This window comes from Coturnix japonica, chromosome 6 (assembly GCF_054131305.1).
Source record: "Coturnix japonica strain WE chromosome 6, WE-NBRP24, whole genome shotgun sequence".
Taxonomy (NCBI): Eukaryota; Metazoa; Chordata; class Aves; order Galliformes; family Phasianidae; genus Coturnix; species Coturnix japonica.
The window spans coordinates 4,489,888-4,511,630 of NC_140668.1; the positions used below are offsets into that span (position 1 = coordinate 4,489,888).

Here is a 21,743-nt window from a genome sequence, read left to right on the forward strand (position 1 = left end):
ACTGGATGATCTTTAAAGCTTCCTTCTATACCCAAACCATTCTATGATTCCATATGGGAAACCATTTTATTACTGCCTCTGAAAACTCAGGAGATATTAGAACTGTTTTCAGAAATAAGTAGGTAAGAAAAATACATTTCCTCACTATGACTTAATCACAAACAGAATTTAACCTTGACCCTCACCTGGCTTTTGCTGGCAAAGCAACTTACAGCTGTCAGCTTGTTTGGACAATGTAATGCCTGTCCCCTTGTATGAAACAGACTTTTCAATGACTGCGTATGCTGGTGTGCTGCTGGACAGTGGGGAAAGGGGTGTTTTTTAATTTTTGAAGATTTTGGAACATGATACTGGTGGAAATGAAAACAAGTTTAGGGCTATCTAAGCTGTTTTGGTCTGGCAGGGAGGAAGTTCTTCACTGGCAATTGATATAGTTCAGATGTTGGCATTCAGTTCATAGCACTGTCAGGAAATGTGAGTGGGAAAGCTGTCCTCAACGGTACAGTCCAAAGACTAATCTGGGCATTTGGGGAATGCTGTGTAGAAAAGATTCATGTCTTAAATGTGCCCATTTGCCTTCAATTCCAGAAGCAGAAGATGTTTTTATCAACAAGGAGAAGGTGCAGAAGGAGATGAAGGCTGCACCAACAGAAAATGCCACACTGTGCTGCGAGGTGGCCCAGGAGAAGATGGAGGTGAAGTGGTACAAGGAGGGGAAACTGATCACCTCGAGCAAGAACTTCAAGGTAGAGTCAGAGGGCAAACAGCGTCGGCTGGTGGTGAGCCAGGTGGAGAAGAAAGATGCAGGGGAGTACAGCTGCGAGGCTGCTGGCCAGAAACTCACCTTCAAGATTCATGTCACAGGTAAGACAGGTGTTGTCTGAAATACAGCAGAGAACAGTCAAGTAAAATCTAGTTTCTATTATACAGTGATCCAGGTGCAGTAATCTGTGCTGAGGTTTTTTCCCTATACTTGATTGCCTGGGTTTGTAGCAAGTATTTGATTTTAGTATGACACAAAGACCTGTTTCAGTCTGTCTGTAGAACAATAATTAGTAATATATATACAATGGAAGCAGTGTTCAAGTAATTATTCTAATCTCTCCTGTGCCTGAGATCCCAAACTGTAATTCTTGTTCACCGAAACATTTGACTAAGATAAGTATGTGCAGTGAGGCTGGAGTGCATGTTGTACGTGCAGCCTTTCATGGCAGGAGAAGCAGGAACTTCTCCTAGTAGTACACTGCCTTTTTACTATGCCTTTATGTTGGAGGCTGCATCTGGATAGGTGAGTCTGCTACTCACAGTAAGAGACCTGGTAGAGCTGACTATTCCCAGAGCTCAAAGTAAGATAGATATCTGCAAATCACACACAAAGAACAAAGGACTGCGTTGGTGAGCATATTTCCTTTGTGCCTTTGACAGTCACAGTTGTGGCAATGGTAGAGGCCATGAGGAGTCTGTTCAGGAAGCCAGGTGTACTGTTCTGGGTCATGAAAAGGCAGCCAGTGGTTTGACTATCACATGTTTATGTGTTTTGATGTTTCACAGTGGGTCTTAAGTAAAAGGAACTCAGGTTTTGGTTGCCTGCAGGTCAGATGTTCTTTTGGGTTCAATATGTTTGCATAGTGACTTGCAACCATGGGACTGGTGTTCAAGGACCCTCTTGGTTCCTTCAGTTCCTAGGTTCTTTCTTGCCTAGATTTGACACTTTGTTTCAACAGAAGAGCTGATATTCTCTAGTGAAGGCTATTAGTTTGGGCACAAGTGGTAACCTAAACCTGTTCCAACCTGTACATACAAACCTGCAAGATGGTCTCATTTCAGTCCTTCTGTTTTTCTTTTTTTCCCTCAGAGCCAAAACCTGTGTTTATAAACCAGGAGCAGGTGCAGAAAGAGGTGAGTGCTGCCCTGGCAGCAAGTGCCTCCCTCAGCTGTGAAGTAGCACAGGATCCAAGCGAAGTAAAATGGTACAAGGATGGAAGACTGCTTGCCTCCTCCAGAAAGTTCAGAATGGAATCTGTGGGCAAAACACGGCGTCTGGTTGTGGAGCAGCTGGAGAAGAAAGATGCTGGAGAATACATCTGCGAGGCTGCTGGCCAGAAGATGACCTTCGAGCTGGAAACAACTGGTGAGCATTCAGAAATTCTCAGCCAGGATTTTGTAGCCTTGTTGTGAACTGGGTTTTAGGGTGAAATCTCAGTTTTCTTTGCACCTGACAGTGTGAGAATTTGCTCTGGCCCTTTGTGTACCTCCCCGGTGCTCAGCTGTTCCTTCCCTTACTTGGGGATAACGTCATTTATTCAAGGTGATGTCCAAACGGGCTTGTTAACAGTCCTCTGCAGTGCTTTAAGCTGTCATAGGTCAGCCAGAATTTATGCATGTTCTATAGCCATTCCTACATGTTGAAAACACTGCACTGTGCTTAAGCTTCAGCATATGTTCCAGTAAGTACAGTTCCATTAATTCTACGGAATTGGGTGAATTAGGCATAGATCTGAAGGCTGCCTTTGCCCAGTGCAGAGATGGAAGGACTAATGTAGATTTGACTTGATATTTTCCCTTCTAGGATGGGAAGGAGCTCCGTCAAAGTAAAAATGTGGACATTACTTCCCAGGGAAATAAGAGAAGTATCATTATTCACAGGCGGTGAACTCTCATTTTCTCTCTCAGTCTGCAACCAGGCTGGGTTGCTGTTTCAGTACTGGCTGTTTTATGCAGGAACTCTGCTCCTGAGGTTAATCCAAGTTGTATCCAGGCCCTTCAGAAGGAAAGGGAAATAGCAGCACAGAAATATGGTCTGATTCTGACATAAAGAAGTGCAGACCTGGAGAGTTAAAAGGGATTGTGTGATGTTCAAGGGATTTTGAAGCAAAGATGTCCCCTAGGTAAGATTTGTGGCTGATATTCCCCATACACTGTGGGCACACAAGGTAAGGAGAGACTAGTGATGAGCATGCAGAGAAGCCAATGATTCAGACAGGTTTGTAGTGACACAACATTGTAGAGTTCTGTCTAGTTCTCCTTGGCATAGTTTGGAAAATAAAGATGAGGTAATTGGTGGTAACCAGTATGGCTTCCTCAAATTCAAGCCATGCCTGACAAACTTGGTGGCCTTTCATGATGGAGTAACAGCATCAGTGGATAATGGGAGAGCAACTGACATCATCTACTTGGACTTGTGCAGAGCATTTGATCCCGTCCTGCATGACATCCTGGTCACCAAAGTGGAGAAAAATGGTTTTGATGGATGGACCAGTTGCAGGATAGGGAACTGTCTGGATGGTCACACTCAGAGAGCAGCAGTCAATAGCTCAGTGTCCAGGTGGAGGGTGGTGTTGGGACCAGTGTTATTTAACATTTTTGTAGGCAACATGGAGAGTGGAATCAAATGAACCCTCAGCAAGTCTACAGATGACACCAAGCTGAGCGGTGCTGTTGATGTGCTAGAGGGAAGGGATGCTACTCAGAGGGACCTGGACAGGCTGGAGAGGTGGGCCCTTGGCAGCCTCATGAACTTGAGTGTGGCCAAGTACAAGGCCCTGCACCTGGGTCAGGGCAATCCCAAGCACAGGCACAGGCTTAGAGGAGAATGATTTGAGAGAAGCCTTGACCCTGAGGAGAAGAGTTGGTCTGGAGGGAGGTGTCCTTGCCTATAGCAGGGGGACTGGAACTAAATGACCTTAAAGATTCAGTCAGTTCTATTGTTTTTCTACCCTTAATTTTGCTTGAAAGGTTTTAGAATAAATGAGATTCTGGTTTCCATGAAAACTGTTTGCAGGGAGCTCCATTGTAGCTAGTAAGTCTATCTTTAAGTTCAAGGGCAATAATGCATTGACTGTGTTGAAGAGAGAAATGACTCTGGAATGGATGATGGTTTAGAATAAAACATAATCCTACTCATTTTCTATGCAAATATGTGTAAGGAAAAGATGCTGCACTCAGTTCTGGAAATATCCTGACAAATATATCTCTACTGTTTCACAGCTGGAGATATCAAGATTGTTAAACCACTGGAAGATGTGGAAGTGAATGAATATGGGAGTGCATCTTTTGTCTGAGATTTCACACGATGAGGTTCAGAGCCAGTGGTACAAAGATGACAACAAGCTGAAGGCTGATGACAACATCAGAATGCGGCAAGATGGTAGGGTGTAAGAGGGGGATCTTTCTCCTGAGTGGGGGGTGGGTTGGAGATCAAGCATATAAGACATCTGAAATGAAGTGAAGAAGGTTCAGAAGGGAGTTCCCCTTTTGTTTTGGGACTGAGGTTAGGGTGGAACAAGTGACATGGTGGGATGCTTAGTGTGGGAAGTGTGATGCTATCCCACCATCCCACACTGCCAGGAGCAGGTAGGAAATGAGTGCAGTTATTTCCAACGTGGGGGTGAACAGGGCAGTCAGTTCACCTCTCCAAAGAGGTTTTGTCTGACAGTGAGTGTGATCCTTCTGTATCAGGTACTTTGAAGGTGACGACAGCCACATTTGGTCAGTCCTTGTAGAAGCCATGTTTAGATTACACTTTGGTGGGGATGTGGACGTGGGGGAATGGGTGGTTTCATTGACATGAGAGAACAGGCAGTGATGCTGTGAAACCAGATGGATGATGCTCAGCCTGGCCATGTGCCTCAGAGCTCTTTGCTCAAGGAAGCCAAGTGTAGTTGTGGGTTTGCTCTCAAGAGCACAGTTTGGTAGGGATGAGTTGGCGGTTGGACTAGATGACCTTAGTGGTCTTTTCCAGCCTTAGTGACTCTGTGGTTCTCTGCTTCAGGAAAGAGCTACTCGCTGACTTACACATGTGTCCAAGTCAAGGATGCAGCAGAAATAAAATCTGTAGCAGAAAAGGCAGAATCTCGTGAATCTTGTGCCCATCTTACAGTTAAAGGTAATTATGCTTCTGATGACGATTTTGATTAAATTATCTTATGTTATAAACGAGCTAACATCCTTTGATTTAATGTCAAGGAAGTTAAACACCACCAGGACCTTTCACAGAAATAAAAACTCCTACCTACCTACCTTTCTGCCCACAAAATATCCAGCTTCTCTTTTGGGATTTACTTTTGCTAAGTAAAACAGATTATTTTCTTAGGAGGTTGATTTTCTACGTTTAGACTTCAGATTTGTGTTTGAACGTTGAGGGATAAAAAACATAGCTTGACCTTTTCTTCATTTTCTCTTGCTGTTTGAAAAGAACACAGGGTTTTGGTTTTTTTTTTAATATATACAATGTTAGGGTATATATATGATGTTAAGTGTGATAAAGAAAAGGGAGACATTTGAGTTAGCACACTACTCAAGAGTTCAGTCCCCAGCTTTGCCACTGTTACAATTATAAGGGCAAGAACTTCCTGGAAAATGAATTTCTCCTAAGTAGAGTCATTACATTTGAGCTACAGAGACCTTTACTAGGTGAAAACTTGTTGTTCAGAGCTAAGTTGCTGTATTTAACCAAAGTAATTATCAATGTCCGTGTTTCATTGAACCTCTTTTCCATTTCGTAATGCGAGGAGTTTGATATTGGGATGGGAAGGTCATGGTTTGATTTAGATGTTGGACTGGGAATCAGAAGATCTGGGCACTTTTCAGATTGTCAATCTTATTGTCTGACTTCTTAACAACATTCTTTTCTTTCTATTATTTTTTAATGATGTTTCAAGGCATTCTGAGCTGATAGGTGTAGTGTTCATGTGCAGTAATGCTGACGTGAGTAAGTGGGGTGATAATGTAAGGGTTTTTTACATTCCTTCTAAATCTCTGCTTTCTCTTGTTCCATCTTTCTTAAAGAGCAATCCATTAATCTAGTAAAGGAGCTGTGTGATGACTATGTGACTGAGCCTGAAGAAGCCAAATTTGAATGCGAGATATCCATTCCTTCTGTGAAACCTCCCAAGTGGTATTCCTACGTGGGGAAGTGTTACAGGCTGGCAGAAACTGGATTATGCAGCAAGAAGGCACCATCCACCAGCTTGCCATAGCGAAAACCACCACTGATATGACAAGCATGATTCAGTTCTCAATTGGCAAAACAAAATCCACAGCCAATCTGCTTGTCAGAGGTAACATATCCAGTCTTGGTTTACATCATGAAGATGAAGAATTAATTAACGTACAGTCTTCCTTCACTGGGGTCTTTGAAATATTGTGTGTGTGTCTGGAGGTTCTGCTCCATTTCCAGTTCAAAGTCATTGGACACTGAATGAGACAGCTGCGTCTCAGTAAAAGATCTGTATGAATAGTTGTGATGTGCTTACTATTCAGATCTACAGAGCTGAGGTTTTGTCCTTGGCTATACCAAAGAAGTCAAATCAGGTGAAATTAATTGTATTTCTGAAGTAGACAAGTTTAAGTTTGGTAGCACCTAAATTTGATGCAGTTTGTCATTGATTTCATCTGAAAGAAACTTGCAGGCTTTTTATCTGTTGTTGTCCCCAGCATAAGAGTCTCCATTCACATCCTGAAGTATTTGTTATATTTTCAACTCACTCTTATTTGAATAAAAGCCTCTACAATTGGGAGCAATTAAATAAGCACAGAACAAGAGCTGGACCTTGCATTTGGTAGATAATATACAGTATTACTTTATAGAAATGTAGTCAATGGCATTCCCTATTGACAATCGTTTGTTTTATCTTTAGAGTCGTTCAAAGAACCATTGTGAACTTGACATTAATTGGAATGGAATACATGCAAGAGACTTTCCTCTTCTTCCAATTGTCCTCATCCTTTCTTCTCTTCCACCCCTGCTTTGCAGATTACCATATAGAAATCACCAGGAAGTTGGAGGACAAGACAGCTTTGGAACGTCATTCTGTCATCCTGTCCTGTGACTTCAGGCCTTCTCCAAAGGTTGTGAAATGGTTCAAAGGCCACACACTCATCAAGCCCTCTGAGAAGTACAAGATCAAGTGGGATATGCATTCAGCAGAGCTCAAGATTCTGAAGCTGAAGCCCGATGATGCTGGTGTGTACAAGTGCAAGGCGGGAATTGCAGAGACTGAGGCCACGCTGACAGCTGAAGATATGAGCAGGGAGGGTGACCTCTTCCACGTCCTATTTCACCTCAGATTTCTCTTCTTGAGGTTGATTTCTGCCGTTCTCTCCTGCTAACTTTATAAATGTATAATCTTCACTGAGAAGATTACACAAAGATCATCTAGTCCAGCCATTCTACCACATCCCAGTATGATTTATAGTAACAGTGGTAACAGTTCACCTTGTTTCCCCACAGCCCGCAATGTAGAAGTAATGAAGCACCTGCAGGATGTAGAAATTGAAGAAGAGAGCTCTGCTGTCTTCTCCTGCGAGCTGTCCCATGATGACGAGGACGTGGAATGGTTCCTGAATGGCAACCTCCTTTACACCAACAATTACAATGACATCAAGAACGTTGGCAATTGCTGCACACTGACAATGAAGCAGGTTAAGCCTGAGGATGCTGGCACAGTGACAGTGAAGTCAGACAAGGTGTCAGAAAGCGCACCTGAAGGTGATAGGTGGGTCTGATCACAGCCCTCCTGGATGTAAGAGATGCTAAGGAGCTCCAGTTCATTCTATTGTGCAGCAATCCTGCTTCTAAAGCTCACCTCTCTGGGGCTCAGATAGCCACCAAAGTCATGATGGGCTTTCTTCCAGTGATTTATGGAATTAAGGATTTATGACTGCAGGGAGAGATCATTCAGTGTGTGTTTTGCCTCTGGGATGACCAATGACCAGGCTGTGAGCAACCTGATCTAGCTGTGAATGTCCCTTTTTATTGCAGGGGAGCTGGGCTAGATGGCCTTTAAGGGTCTCTTCCAATTCTAAGGGTACTGTGATTCTAATCTGCTCTCCCCAGCAATTAAGCTCTTTTACTCTATGCGCTCAGAGTTTGAAGGATTTCCTCTTTCTCCTTTCTTTTGCATTAGGTGGAAGTTTTTTCCCCAGTATAAACATCTGATGTGTGAAATAGAAGACAGATAAGAGGAGTCAATAATACAGGAAAATCAAAAGTGTTCCTCTTAATCCTGTGGCCTGCTGTATGAGCTCTGCTCCATGTGAGGGCAATGCCAGCTCTCCAGCTTTAGAAGAGCTGCATCCCAATTACTTCATATGATATCAGTCCCACCCAAGGCAATGCAGGCTGTCCCTCCTGTTCCCTGTATTCTCCTACTGATTAGTTCAGAATTCCATAAAGCGTATTCAGTCAACAGACATGAAACCGCTTTAGGTTCTATCTTGGTGTCCTCAGTAGTGGTAAAGATTTATTTATCCCTCTTTAAAAATCTGAAAGCAACTGGAAATGTCTGATCTTCTGTATCATGTTGTTCTGTTTTGCCTGTTTAATTGCAGAGAAGCCTGCTGTCTTCATGAAGTCCTTGGATGATGTTTTTGTTGAGGAGCGGGGTGTGATTAAATTGGAATGCGAAGTCTCTAAAGAGAAGGTCAAACCAGTGTGGAAGAAGGACGGTGTTTTGCTCCCTTCTGGCAACAAGTATGAGCTGGTACAGTCTGGGAAGACCCTATGTCCCCTTATCCATGACCTCGAGATGTCAGATGCAGGTTTCTATACCTGTGATATTGGCAGTGATGTTGCCAAATCAAAGGTCGGCATTCAGGGTAAGTACTGTGGAAAGTAAAGGAGTGCTGAAAGCACATTCAGTGTGGTCACTATGTCTTACACCTATTCCCCCACGAGCCTTAATAGTTTCTACAATAGAACTGTATTACTGCAATTTAGTGCAGTGATGTCTGGAAAATTCCCATTGCTTTTGATGTAAATGTATCTCATTTTGCCATGAAAATCACCAAACACATCAAGAATGTCCTGGAAATGTTTCCTTTCAAACCATCCCTAAAATGGAGAAATGGTTTGAACACCAGTAGGGGTAGGATGGTAACAAATGAGCTAATAGAAACAGTTAATTTCTTGTCATAGGCAAAACCCTTTTTCTCACGCAGCATCCTAGAGTTGTCCTCTCTGTTAGCTTTTTCCCTCTGTAGCTCATTGAATCTTCATTCTGCTCCATGGACTGAGCTGCTCTAATTGTAGTTCTTCCAGAGCAAAGCCAAGAGATTTACGTCTCTTTTTTTTTATAGCTTTCTGGTAATTCTGAGTGGAGAATGTCTTAGAGAATACATCAGTGAGGAACGCAGCCATGTTCTGCAAATCCTGAGTTAAAACACCAGTACTGCTACTCATGTCAGTCACAAATGCCTTTTCTCCATATAAACCTCATACTAACCTATCTCTTACCTTCCAGAGCTGAATATTGGCATTAGCAAACGGCTGAAAAACACTGAAATCCAGGAGGGAGAAGATTGTACTTTTGAATGCATTCCGTCCCATGAAAGCATTGATGAGTTCAAGTGGACACTGAATGGAAGCAGAGTGGAAAGTGGTGGGCGATTTAAAGCTTCTAACGTGAGTCGGAAATATACTCTCATTATCAGAAGTGTTACTCCTACTGACGCTGGGGAAGTCGTTTTTTACTGCCCGTGCTCTAACCTCCAAAGCCTCTCTGTCTGTGAAAGGTAATGAGATGGGAGAGATTCTGGGGTCTGATTCCTTCAACTGTCTTCTGATAAGATTGTCGTGAGAGCTAACTCATAATATGGTTAAAGTGAATAGCAACCTTCTACTTGAAACTCGAAGCACTGAGAATTTCTCTTAAAAATAAGTAAAAGGAGGAACCATTTGACACAAATGTGAGAACTACCCAAAGCACTGGGGTAGTGTTGGAAATGGGCATCTCACTACAGCTTGTTCCATTAACAGTAAATCAGGAATGATCTGTTGAGGGAACTGTGGGAGCAAATATCCTCTAAGTATAAGCTGAAGGGATGGCCTTCACATCATCTAGCTGTACAACAAATTCCTATCTAGAGCATGTGCATCTGAGAGCATCATCCGAGGCTCCCAGTGTGATGAGTGGAGAGAAGAAAGAGGCAGTTTTCAGACATGGTTCATCATCCTCAATTGGGGTAGATTTAAGAGAGAATTAATGGTGCCTGGAATTCTATTGTCTGTACTTTGCAGATTACTGCTGGCTGTAGGATGGCGTCTGTTGCAAGTGCCTCTCTAACTTATCTCCAGCATGTAGATGCATGTATTTTGAGAGAGGCATCCTACCATAAGTGTATGTTACTCAAAAAGCATGTTTTCTTTCAGAAAAACGTACTGAGGTAACAAAACAGCTGGAGGATAAGACATCAGCCTGAGCAGTGAGCTGTCGAAGCCTGATGTGAACATCAGGTGGTACAAGGATGGCAAAGCAATCAGAAAAAGCCAGAAGTACGACTTGCAGCAGGAGGGAACTGGGGCCATTCTGATCATCCATGACTCTACTGCCAAGGACAGTGGGGAGTACCCCTGTGAGACAGAGGAGTCCATAACAAAAGCCAGGGTCACTGTGCAAGGTGAGTTGAAAAGCACACTGGGGATGGCATGTAGAGAAGTCGAGGTAAATATCTGCAGACTGTGGGTGATGTTTTTCTCTTCTGTTTCCTTGAGCAGGATCAATTCTTAGTTTTCAGAAAATATGATGGATTAAATTCTTTTCCTTAAAATAATCTGGAAACTGAATGATTCTCCAGTGTGATGTGGATCTGGGCAGCCTGGTCTGGTGGTTGGTGACCCCTTGGAGGGGGTTTGAAACTAGATGATCTTTGAGGTCCTTTTCTACTCAGGCCACTCTATGATTCTGTGATCATTCTATGATTCTATGATCTTGGGTGTTAGTGAGCCAGGAAAAGATGGCAATCTGAATTAGTCTCTATTGAATATGTGTAATCAAAACTATATGCAGTTTATCAGATGAGATCCTACCAGCGCATGTATAATGGTATTGAACTTTCCAGATATCTACTGGAATTATCAAACCTATGTAAATGGGTGGACTCTGTGGTCTTCTTAGACTCTTTGCATCTCTATGTGATATTCTGAAATGAGGGCAAAGGAGATTCAGGACACCTCTGTATGCTTGGGACTTGTTGGAGTAACAAATGCTTTTGTCCTACACCCTCATCCTTCTCTTTTTCCTTCCAGAAAAACCTAATTACTTTATCAAGGAACTTTCAGATGTGAAAATTGAAGAAAGTGGAAGTTCACTTTTTACATGTCAGAGCGAGAAAGCCGCATCCTTCGTCATATGGAGGAAAGGCATTGCTGAGCTCAGGCCTGGCAGGAAATACAAGAGGGCACAGAAAGGACGAGACCTGCAGCTGTGCATAAAAAATCTGGAGAAAAGTGACAGTGACGTGTACACCTGTGACATTGGTGATGCCCAGTCCAGAGCCAAGCTGGTTGTACAAGGTATGTGTGAGAGCCATATGACTGCGCATCCTGTTTCTCCACTCCCAAGACATTATCCTGGTAGAATTTGTACATTTATGGCAGGTCTTTGGGGCTGCAGCTGTCTGGCCTGAATAGCGGTTCACAAGCCATGCACAGAGCGAGCTGCATGGAAAGGGAAAGAACTACCAACTAGAGCAGTGCCATTGAGAACTTTATGTATCATTTAAAAACCAAAAATGCTGATGTACGGTGAGGCTGGTGACCCAGAAATCAGTGTGAACTTTCTATCTCTGACCTTTCTGAGTTAAAAATAGTCCTCCAGAGTTCTAGGCAAAAATTCCCTTATGCTGCATTCTGGGTAGTTGTCACGGTTTAAACAAAAATCTACCTGTGTCCATGACAGGGGGGCCACAGGCAAGCGAGGTGCTAGAAGGAGCTGAACCTCTGTCCCAACTACTTCAGAAGCAGCCCAAACCCCCTTGTACATGGCTAAGATCTCCTTCTCAGTTGGAGTGTAGCACTCCTCAGACCCTTTATATGCTCGACTCCAAAGTCCCGGGGGCTGGCCTTGGGTTTCTCCTAAAGCTCTTTGCCACAAACTCCAAGTGGGACCTTTCTCTCCAGCAGCAGTGTAGAGGATGTTCTTCACATCCTGTCCCGTCCGTACTGGCCCCAAGGCCACGGCACGGGCTATCTCTTGTTTTCTCTGCTCAAAAGCCTGCTGCTGCTCAGGACCCCATGAGAAATAATTCTTCTTCCGTGTTACCTGATAGAGGGGGCTCACTATGTGGCTGTAGTTTGGGACATGCATTCTCCAAAAGCCCACTACTCCCAGAAAAGATTGGGTCTCTGTCTTGTTGGTGGGCGGAGACATAGCAGTGATTTTTTCCATCACATCTGCTGGGATGTGTCGATGCCCATCTTGCCATTTTACACCTAAGAACTGGATTTCCTGGGCAGACCCCTTCACCTTGCTGCGCTTAATGGCAAAACCAGCTTGCAAAAGAATTTGGATTATCTGTTTTCTTTTCTTGAAAATCTCTGCTGCTGTATGGCCCCACACGACAATATCATCAATATACTGAAAGTGTTCGGGAGCAGTAAAATTATTCATGCTTTATATGATGTTATGATGTGGAATACTGATAGCAAAATTACAAAATTATTAAACCATGACACCCTGGTATTTTTCTTTTTTTTTTTCTTCAATATTTTTCTTTTTTTTTTCTTAAATATTTTCTTTTTTACTATTTAAATGTTATGGGCACATCTTATAGCAACACAAGGCTGTTTACAAAGAAGTGCATGCTGTGTTGCTGTATGATGAGCAAGATACATCTATTCTTCATCTAGCAGGAATAGTTGCTGAGCCTTAAGAACAGTTTCAGAAAGCTTTGGGAATTTTGGCATTTTCCTTGTTTCTGCAACACAAAATGAAAATTTACGCTGTATACAAAGAAAAGGGGAGTCCGAACTTGTACGTTACATTTGAAGGAGATCAATCTGGGGTAATATTTAAAAAAAAAAAAAAAAAAAAAAAAAAAAGGGAGTGTGGTCATCAAATATTATAAAATATATTAGCTGTTACTAGAATGCCACTTATCTTCCCCCCATACGAATCACTGTCATGTTGTATGTGAATTTGTGAGGTGGGTTTTGAAGCTGAAATTAAAAACTTCTTGTATGGCTGTCTTCATAGTGGCTATCCAGACTATCTGTAGAAATAACAGCTATTATGTAGTCAGCTATTCACCAGTTTTAACTGATTATAAATTACGTTTCAGGGTGGAGAACATAGCATAGTGCCTGACACCTGTGTTGATCCTGAGGGCATTCTTGATTCTGTGCATTATGATGTCATGGATATTAAAGAGCAAGCTGAGGCAGCACATAGTTCCATTGTATCCCTGGGGGACCCGAAGGAAGATACTGGCTGGTTTGAAAAGCAGCTGGAGAAAACTAACTTTGAACTGATGGAGACCAAAGAAGAGCTGACAGAGGAAAACACCAAACTACTTAAAACTGAAGAAGAGCTGATGCAGAAGAACAAAGGTGAGTTATGCGATGTGAAAGGTAGAAGACAGAAATAGTTCATTAATCTAAAAGAGAAATAACCAGTTTGAGTAGGAATTAGAGGAGATGTTCTACCTTTGGAACCATAGCCTGTAGATAAGTGATAGTTTGTTCCTTGTGTATATTCAGGTTCAGCAATTCCACGGTTTTTGGTTATTTCTTTTCTTTTTTTCCCCCTCTCCTTTAAACTGCAACTAGCAGCTTTACGCTTTCGTAAGTATGGGGTTAAATGTCTATATCTTGATTTTTACTTTTATATTGCAATCTCTACTCTTCTTTATGTCTTGTTGATGCAATGTTTTCGTTCCAAGAAATATAGAAAACTTTTGAATCACTCCCAATAAGTGAAGACCACATGCAAATTAATTAATCTGTTCAAAAGCTACCTAAACATTAGAATATCTGGAAAAATTGATTACTTAATAAACTATCTATTGGCTACTTATGTAACACAACCTTTTCTGTGTGTTACAGACTTTGAAATGCAGGTGATTAAATTGGATGAGTCTGATGAGCAACTTAAAGAAGCAACTGAGGTAACTTTATCAAGAAGATGTTGTGTAAAATTGTTTTAATACCAACTTGTGGTAGCTTAAAATGCTATTCCAGTAGGCTCCATTAATAGATTTCTTACCGAGCTTAGCTTAACTGAATTTGCCCTTAATGCATTGTGTAATTCAGCTACTTAACACTACATTAGAAACTGATGACTGAATTTTTTTTATTTTTTATTTCTAAGAAAATGAATGCACAAAATGAAAGGGTTCGAGAGCTAATGGACATCGTGGTGCAGAAAGATGACATTATTACAGAGCTACAAGACTTAAAATCTCATTTAGAGGAAAAAGTAAAAGATTATGTGAGTTTTACACATCTCCGTATCCTTATACAAAAAAAGAAAAACACTAATTCTATGCTTGTAATCAACACATTTTTGGAAAACTGATTTTCTGTATGTAGCTGGTACTCGCTTGAAATTGTAAACAATTCAAATTTATCTGAAGGTAGTTGTTGTTAACACAAACAACAAAAATATCAGTGTGTTCCACTAACTCCTGCCTCACACTCCTACATCAGAGGAAGAGCAACAGTAAAAGTATGTTGAGTAGAGTTGGAAGTACGAGTATGAATGGTCAGGATATCTCCACGTTCTATGCAGTCAGTCTTTATCCTGACTAATGTACTGTGAGCTACTGAATATGTGAAGACTAGCTTGATTAAGTATGTGTGCATACCACTTCTGGTGGTTTTTGTTCATTTTTTGATGTTTGGTAGCCTGAAGTAGCTCTGAAAACATTTATAGTTAATTCTGTCACTCAGATCTCTAACCTTGTAAGCTTAGCAACTTGACCCTTCTTAGTCTTTGACTGTCTGCATCACTGCAACTTAGTATTTCCATGGTATTAAAGCTGACTGTGATGAGTAGTCATGTCCTCACCTATTACTTCTTCCAAGAACAAGGCTCCAACTCGATCTGTGAGATTGTGTGGCCTGAACACTTCTGAGGCTTTTCTTTTCATAAGTTACTAAAGATGAATAATCAGTCCTTGGCAGTGCCAGCATGGCTTAACAATTGTCATCTTGTAAGTAAGGAAGCTTCACTTGTGGTCAAGGACACAATCTAAAATATGCGTGACAGAGCTGACTAAGCTTCAAGGTTGGATTATATCTGTCACGATGAAAGTGATTTTAGCAGCTTAGCAGAAGTGTGATGTGATGAACTTGTATGAGAGCTGACCATTTGCTCTTTGACCATGTTTGTAATTTTGTTGACTTCTTGGAAACAGGAAATTCTTTGATAAACTGGTAAACTCTTGATTGTGTGCAAGTCTTTTACTTTGTAACCTGCTAGGCTCTTGCTTTCCCTTGTATACTCTACCAAGTATTGCACTTGTCATTATCTGAAGGTGTACTTGTTCTGTCTGCTATTGAAATTTGTAACTGATGTCTATAGAGTCACTGGGTAAATATTTTAGCTGTATGGTTTTGTGTAAATATTTGCCTACAGAAGATTACTGAGACTTAAGTGCTCCTTTTGTTAAGCTTCAATGTAACTGATCTTATATCAATACAGGAAAAGACTACCTACCATTTAACTACCATTAAAGCAGAACCGGCAGAAGAGAACACTAATAAAGGAACTGAAAGCAGCCAATTTTCAGTGCTTTCAGTTAAAGCACTGAAACAAGAGAAAACTGAGTTGGAAGTGGGAAGAAAGCGCAGTACTGCTGAAGATAAGCCTACTGTGGAAGAGCCACCTCCAAAGAAAGGTACAGTTTCTTCCATCCTTGAACAGGGTGTCTTCCAAAACAATAAATTGCTTCCTATTCCGGATAGGAAGCAAAAGGCTGTGAAGCGCGTCCCTTATGGTATAAGGAGAAAAGCCACTGTGTTAAACTGTAAATAGAAGTAACTGTTATGTAAATATCCCTTTTTCAGAAGGTCCTATGCTGTTCATTTTTGAATGCTTAAGAATAAAAGTTTTTTGCACTATTTTTTTCCTTTTTGCTGCTTTTTCCTCATCTGTTGATGCACTTGCAGATTTGGTAATAGTTTTAAAGCAGTTTCTTTAGGATTGTTTCAACTGCTGTTGCTGATCTTCTGAGTAGCATCAGCTGCTCAAGTGCTTTTTTTTGTTTGTTTGTTTTGTTTTTCCTGAAGCAACTATCAAAATTGTTGACGACCTGCTAATTGCTCACTCATGGGCAATATTTGAGCAAAATGGTTTGGATAAGCTCTGATGCATTTAACTTCACTTCTGGGCACAGCTGAGCATCAGTGTTCCTAGAATTACGGAAGGCATATACAATGTAGAAGGGAAAAATCTAAAACTTAGCTGTAGTCCCTTCCTTTCTTGTATTCCTCTTGCAAAATATGTGCAAGGGAGAAAGTCAAGGCCTTCTTTGGATGAGATGCTGTTCTTGGATGATTTGTCCCTGCTGCCTTTATTTGGCATAAATATTGAATCCTAATGTGACCACTGAATGGCATCACATATAAGCATCTTACCAGAGACTGAGGGAGGGATGTGGACTCCTCCATACTCCAAATAGTAGTGGGTTTGTTCTAATCCTATGACCAAAGCTCTCATTTAAAAATTAATGACAGCAATGCTCCACATAGGAATTAAAATGGGTAGCTGATAGTCACAATGTCAGCATGAAGTTTTCTGTTAAGAAGTACTGAGTATTCAATCATGTTAAAATTTTCTTCTATTTGTGAGTATTAATAGCATCCAATTTCAAAAACTGCTTAATATATATTCTTTAGCTGTGTTAAATATACACAGTAGAACAATGAGCACAGGTATGTTGTGCTGGTTCTTTTGTAGAATTAGTTATATAAGTAGCACGAGCAAAGGTGTTTTAGGAGATGCTAGGTTATCTCAGCTTCAAGTTCAGGGTATTTACACCATTCTCTGAGCTTTTAGGTCTTGTTTCCTATGCTCTGTAATAATGCTTTTTCCCTACTTCCTGTGTAAGGAGCTTCTAGACTGAACATTACACATCTTCTCCCTAGTCTTATTTATCTTGCTTTAGTGCTTGCTTGTTGTTTTCAGCATAAAGTGTTTAGATTACTTATAAATCATATTCCCCTCACTAGTGTTGCTGGGAGCAGCAATCAAAACCAAAACCTGGTTTGGGGTGGAATATGCCACTGCTGTTTCTTCAGTATGACTTTTAAATCAGTTGAGGGCTGTATATAAAACTCCTTAGATGAGTTAAGAGGCTGTTTCCATGCAGTACATGTGAATCTGTATGTAATGCAGGCTGCACGTGGGCACTATAAAATTCTGCATTTCTGTAGTTGTAGTAATAAAAGGACTGTACAAGAGTCACCATGGAATATATTGTTGTGGTGACACAATCCCTAGTAAGTCTTGACTTATATTTATTTTTCTAATACTTAAAGTATGCATATTATGGAATGGACATAACTGGATTCTAAAGCAATGATGAAATACAGCAGAAGTCGCTTTTGATAGAAAGAAAATGCATGTGATTTTAACTAATTGCTCACCAGTTAAAGAAAAAAACAGCCCCAAGCTAATGGAATATTTATGGAAACTTGAATCTGCAAATTTGTACAACTTTATGAGTGAACTTAAATGCAAAAGAGTAAGTGTGGACAGAAGTAGGAATCCTCATATTTTGTTTAGAGATCAACTGAATAAGAGAGACAGATATCAACACTTAAGTGATCAACTTGTCCAGGGTTTTATCTTTCTTTTGAAAGTAAGAGGACTGTGAGTTGGAATGAAATTTCTTAGAGAACTGTTTATCTACCATTTAGATGTAGATGGAGTGATTCCTGGCTGCCTTATAGGGATTGCTGAAGCAGGGAAGATAGAAAGAATATAGCTGTGAATTATCTATCTCGTTCCCATGTTTCTTAGATCTAATAAGATTTTCTACTGGTGTGGAGTGGAAGGTTTGAGTAGTGCCATGGTAAATGTGTTCTTCCAGACTGAAAACCTTTTGCTGTTAATTCTGTATAGAAATCTGAGGCACCTGATTACGTGTTCAGAGGACTTTAATTCCTTCACTACTATCAAATACTATGTGATGTGAGGGTATGGCTTGCATATTACGACAGTTTTTCACTTAGAAGTTTCTACTTGGTGTTGTGAACTGCTATGTAATAATGATTTTAATCAATCTGAGCTACATTCCTTTTCCCTTTTTTTTGTTTGTTTGTTTGTTTGTTTTACAGTAGTTGTAAATGAGAGAAAGAAAAAGAACACTGTAGAGCAAAAGACAATTGAACACATGAAACAAAAGTGCTCCACGTACCAAAAGGAAGTACTAGCACTGAGGGAAAGAACTGAAATCTTGGAACATCATTTAACTGTGCTTGAAGAACAATGCAGAAGAGAAAAAAATAAAAAAGAAGATTTCAGTAAGCAGGTAACAAGCCTGCGTATTGAGCTTTCTTTTTCTGAAGAAACAGCTGATGCCCTCCGTGAACAAATTCTGCAGGGTCAAGCTGACTATCGGGAAATTGCTTCTGAACTGGATGAACAGAAATCTATAAATATGACACTAGAAGACAAAAATGCCCAACTAACTAACAACATAGAAGTTGCCAAAGAATATATAATTGATAAAGTGTCACAAGTAAAAGAAATGCGGACCAAATTAGATGAATTATACAAATGTCACTTAGAGTTTCATGCCATCGGTACTGACTTTGTCAGTGTAAAGGATTCCTTAGACTCTGAGGAAGATGAGACAGGGACATCTCAAATTAGTTCTGCATGCATTCAGTCACAGACTTCTTCCATCTCAGATCTTGTGCAGGACCTCTCCTTTTACTGTAGTCTTGAAAGGATTTGGGAAGTATGCAGAAGTATTGTTGATGTTTCCTCACAAAAAAGTCAGCACATCAAAGCACTGCTTCAAGACAATGAAAACCTAAAGGCGGGACTGAATAATGCTGAATATCATAATCGTCAACTTGTAATTAAGCTATGTGAGATTACAACTCACACTAGTCAGGAAGATGATCTTGTGAAACAGTTACATGAGCAAATAGAAAAGAAAACTCAGGAGTTTGAAGAAAAGACTGCAGAAGATCAGAGAGTGATTGCACAATTTCAGGAGGAAGTTGCCAACTGTGAGGTAAAAATAAAAGAGCTTGAGTATCTCCTGGAGGCTTCCAAGACGATGGAAGACAATGTGTCAAAACTCAATGAATTACTTAAAGAAAATAAATCTATTATTGTTAATCTGGAGACAGTTACAGCAACTCTGCAGGAGAAGTCTGCAAATGCAGACAAAAAGGTTGAAGAGTTAAGTAGCAAAGAAGCAAATCTGATTCAAGAAGTTCTGCAGCTGAAAAACAGCTTGGAGCAGATGAAACGCTCTCTTCGGGAAAAGGAAAAGAGTGAAATGGATAAAGTGCAACGTATAGAATCGTAAGTAACCACTGAGTTAACTTAGAGCCCTTTGAGAATGAACTAGAGTTAAAAATAGTTAATGGGAACATCCCTTCGACTTAATGCATTTGCATGCTTATCAATGGCCAAACTACTACTTTAGGATGCTTTGGTATGCTACTTGAGTTCCAAGGGAAAACAGGAGTGTGCAAGGAAATAAAGAATAATATGGGGATTGCTGGTGGTTTTGTTGTACATTCCTCAGAATAGCATCTGAATAATTTATTGCTTCAGCATCTGATTATGAGAAGCAAGCTGAAATTCAAAAGTAATTGTTTAAATCTTGTCACTGGTCTAGATAGATTTAAGAGTCTATTTACAAATAGAAACCAACAGGCAGGTCATGGATTAAGCTGTAATTGCTGTTTCCATGAGATGTGTAACAGTAATGTTCTTTGTGTCTTTATTTTTAACATAAGGCTAGAAAATATTCTTTCTGAGAGTTCTGCCCTTGTACTGAATTTGAAAAAAGATTTGCAGAGGAAAGAAGAAGAGTATGCAGATCTAAAAGACAAACATTCTGATGCCGAGAAACAAATTCAGCAACTACAAAGCAAGGTTTGTAGTCAACTGAGATATTTTTTTCTGTAAGATTATGCTTGGCTTTCTGCTGTTAAAACTTCTCAAACTTTAACTATGAAGCTGGAAATTTCACACTAGTGTGGCTGGCAGCAAATCTTAGGTAAAGTTGCCATTGAAGCTCTAGAGGGGACCAGAAGTTAAAACATGGTTTCACATAGATAATGAACAGAGGAAAGTAAAGTTGGTTGGTAGTCTGGAATAAGGTTTGTGAAGAGAATAGCTAATCTGCCTCTGGAGGGGACTTGTTATTATCTCTATGTTACTGGTGACTTGCCATTGGTATCCGTGGTAACTCCAAAGCCTAAAACCTAAGTCTTGTGAAAAAACGCTGATAACTGGGAAGAAGAATGCTATTTACTTGAAGAGAAATAGACTAATTTCCAGAGGCTCTTTAATATAAGCATGTATATTTTTTTTCTTCAATTTCAGCTTCAGTGATGTTAATAGTTAAAATTTAATTATTAAACAAGTAGATATTTTAAAACCCATTTTGCAGGATCTTAGTCTGAAAGTTTATTGGGTGTGCTTGGGGTGGAAAATTGAAGCTTAAAAATGAATTCATGTCTTCCTTGGTAACCTTGCACTTGCTGTCGTTTTCCTACTCAGCACTTGTTTGTGAATTCCTCTTTATTTAACAAAGAAGTATTTGGCCAGGTTGGATTACAGAAGTCTTTTAATGAACCGTGAGCTGTGCTTACATTACAGGTGTCCACGATGCGTTCTGTGGAGGAATCCCTCAGGAACAGGATGGATGAACTTGAAAGGATTAATAACCAGTTTAAGGATGAGCTGGATTATAAAGACTATACTATCCAACAACTTAAACAGGTATTTTTCTTGCTCTTAATTTTTATTAAATGAATGATGCAGGTTTTCCAAGCAACAGGGAAAAGGTCCAAAAAAAAAAAAAAAAATTGGAGCAAAATGAAAGTGGCCAACTGAAATTAGTGGTAGACCATGAAAATATTCAAATGATTAGTCACTACAGAGCACTGGCAGATTGCTTTAAATACAATAATCTGCATAGTAAATACATATGTAATACATGCATATAACCTGATCTTGTTGAGTGACATCACGATATGTTAATTGAAATGTCTTACCATAAACTCTTTTTATCAGCTTGAGTCCTTATTTATGCTATATGAAAAACTTATTAATTCTAGGCTGTCTTAAAGATTATGCTTGTTTCTACTGTGTATGCTTTTCTTTCAACATGAAATATAGGACCTGGAGGAAAAGGACCATAATATTCAAAAGTGGCGTGAGGAGAGAGATCAGTTAGTAGAAGCTTTGGAAGAACAGCTCAAAACTTTGGCTTCTAATGTCATACAAAAAGAGACAGAAATAGCAGAACTGAGACAATCTGCCTTAAAGGATTCAAGCAAGGTCAGCTCTCCTTTCCTCCTACCTGATTAGCTACCCATAAATTCTGTAAAACTCCTGTACCTGCTCTTTGTATTCTGGGTGTGGTTCTGTTCTTGAACACTGTCGTATTGACATCATGTGCAACTAACCAAAAAAAGCACCAGCTTTTATTTTTGTTCTTCAGAAACAGAATTTCTGTTAATTACTAAAATTTCAATTTTTTCAGTAGTTCAAATAAACAGATGTCAGTTTGATGCTTATGATCCTACAATCATACTGGACATCTGTAGCTTTTTCTGATAATTCACAGCATTTCCGGATCCCAAGCTAGGCTCAATACTCAGACAGTAGTTCTGTCTCAGGTTTCTTACTTTCTTTGCTTTCTCTGAGGTAGTATCTACAATGGCATGAAAAGACAGAAGGGGACGTGGAGAGAGATTAAGGGAAGCATCAAAAAGCAGAGGGGGGATGATCTCTGGAAGTTGCATTTCTTATTTCAACATCCAG

At 40.2% G+C, this 21,743-nt stretch overlaps 3 protein-coding genes and 1 long non-coding RNA gene across 4 annotated transcripts; all 4 read left to right on the top strand.

Annotated features, from left to right (window-relative positions):
- Positions 1 to 2,105: 2,105 nt before the first annotated feature.
- Positions 2,106 to 4,933, top strand: LOC146760254 (uncharacterized). Its single transcript, XR_014947405.1, has 3 exons — positions 2,106 to 2,131; positions 3,988 to 4,147; positions 4,772 to 4,933. It is a non-coding gene; the product is annotated as an uncharacterized LOC146760254 (long non-coding RNA).
- An 856-nt stretch (positions 4,934 to 5,789) lies between these two features.
- LOC146760255 (obscurin-like) lies at positions 5,790 to 7,416 on the top strand. The gene is made up of 2 exons (XM_085550796.1): positions 5,790 to 6,059; positions 6,755 to 7,416. Exons 1-2 carry the CDS (start codon positions 5,858 to 5,860, stop codon positions 7,108 to 7,110), a joined length of 558 nt encoding a protein of 185 aa, XP_085406922.1. The 5' UTR covers positions 5,790 to 5,857; the 3' UTR covers positions 7,111 to 7,416.
- Positions 7,417 to 8,300: 884 nt separating this feature from the next.
- Positions 8,301 to 11,094, top strand: LOC146760256 (immunoglobulin superfamily member 22-like). Its single transcript, XM_085551391.1, has 4 exons — positions 8,301 to 8,598; positions 9,243 to 9,403; positions 10,151 to 10,398; positions 11,027 to 11,094. The coding sequence occupies exons 1-3, from the start codon at positions 8,301 to 8,303 to the stop codon at positions 10,166 to 10,168; spliced, it is 477 nt and encodes a 158-aa protein (XP_085407517.1). The 3' UTR covers positions 10,169 to 10,398; positions 11,027 to 11,094.
- Positions 11,095 to 13,063: 1,969 nt separating this feature from the next.
- LOC146760257 (kinesin-like protein KIF20B) lies at positions 13,064 to 21,287 on the top strand. The gene is made up of 8 exons (XM_085551392.1): positions 13,064 to 13,327; positions 13,823 to 13,884; positions 14,088 to 14,207; positions 15,423 to 15,618; positions 18,062 to 19,265; positions 19,706 to 19,844; positions 20,574 to 20,696; positions 21,096 to 21,287. Exons 1-8 carry the CDS (start codon positions 13,135 to 13,137, stop codon positions 21,285 to 21,287), a joined length of 2,229 nt encoding a protein of 742 aa, XP_085407518.1. The 5' UTR covers positions 13,064 to 13,134.
- The last annotated feature ends 456 nt before the right edge of the window (positions 21,288 to 21,743 follow it).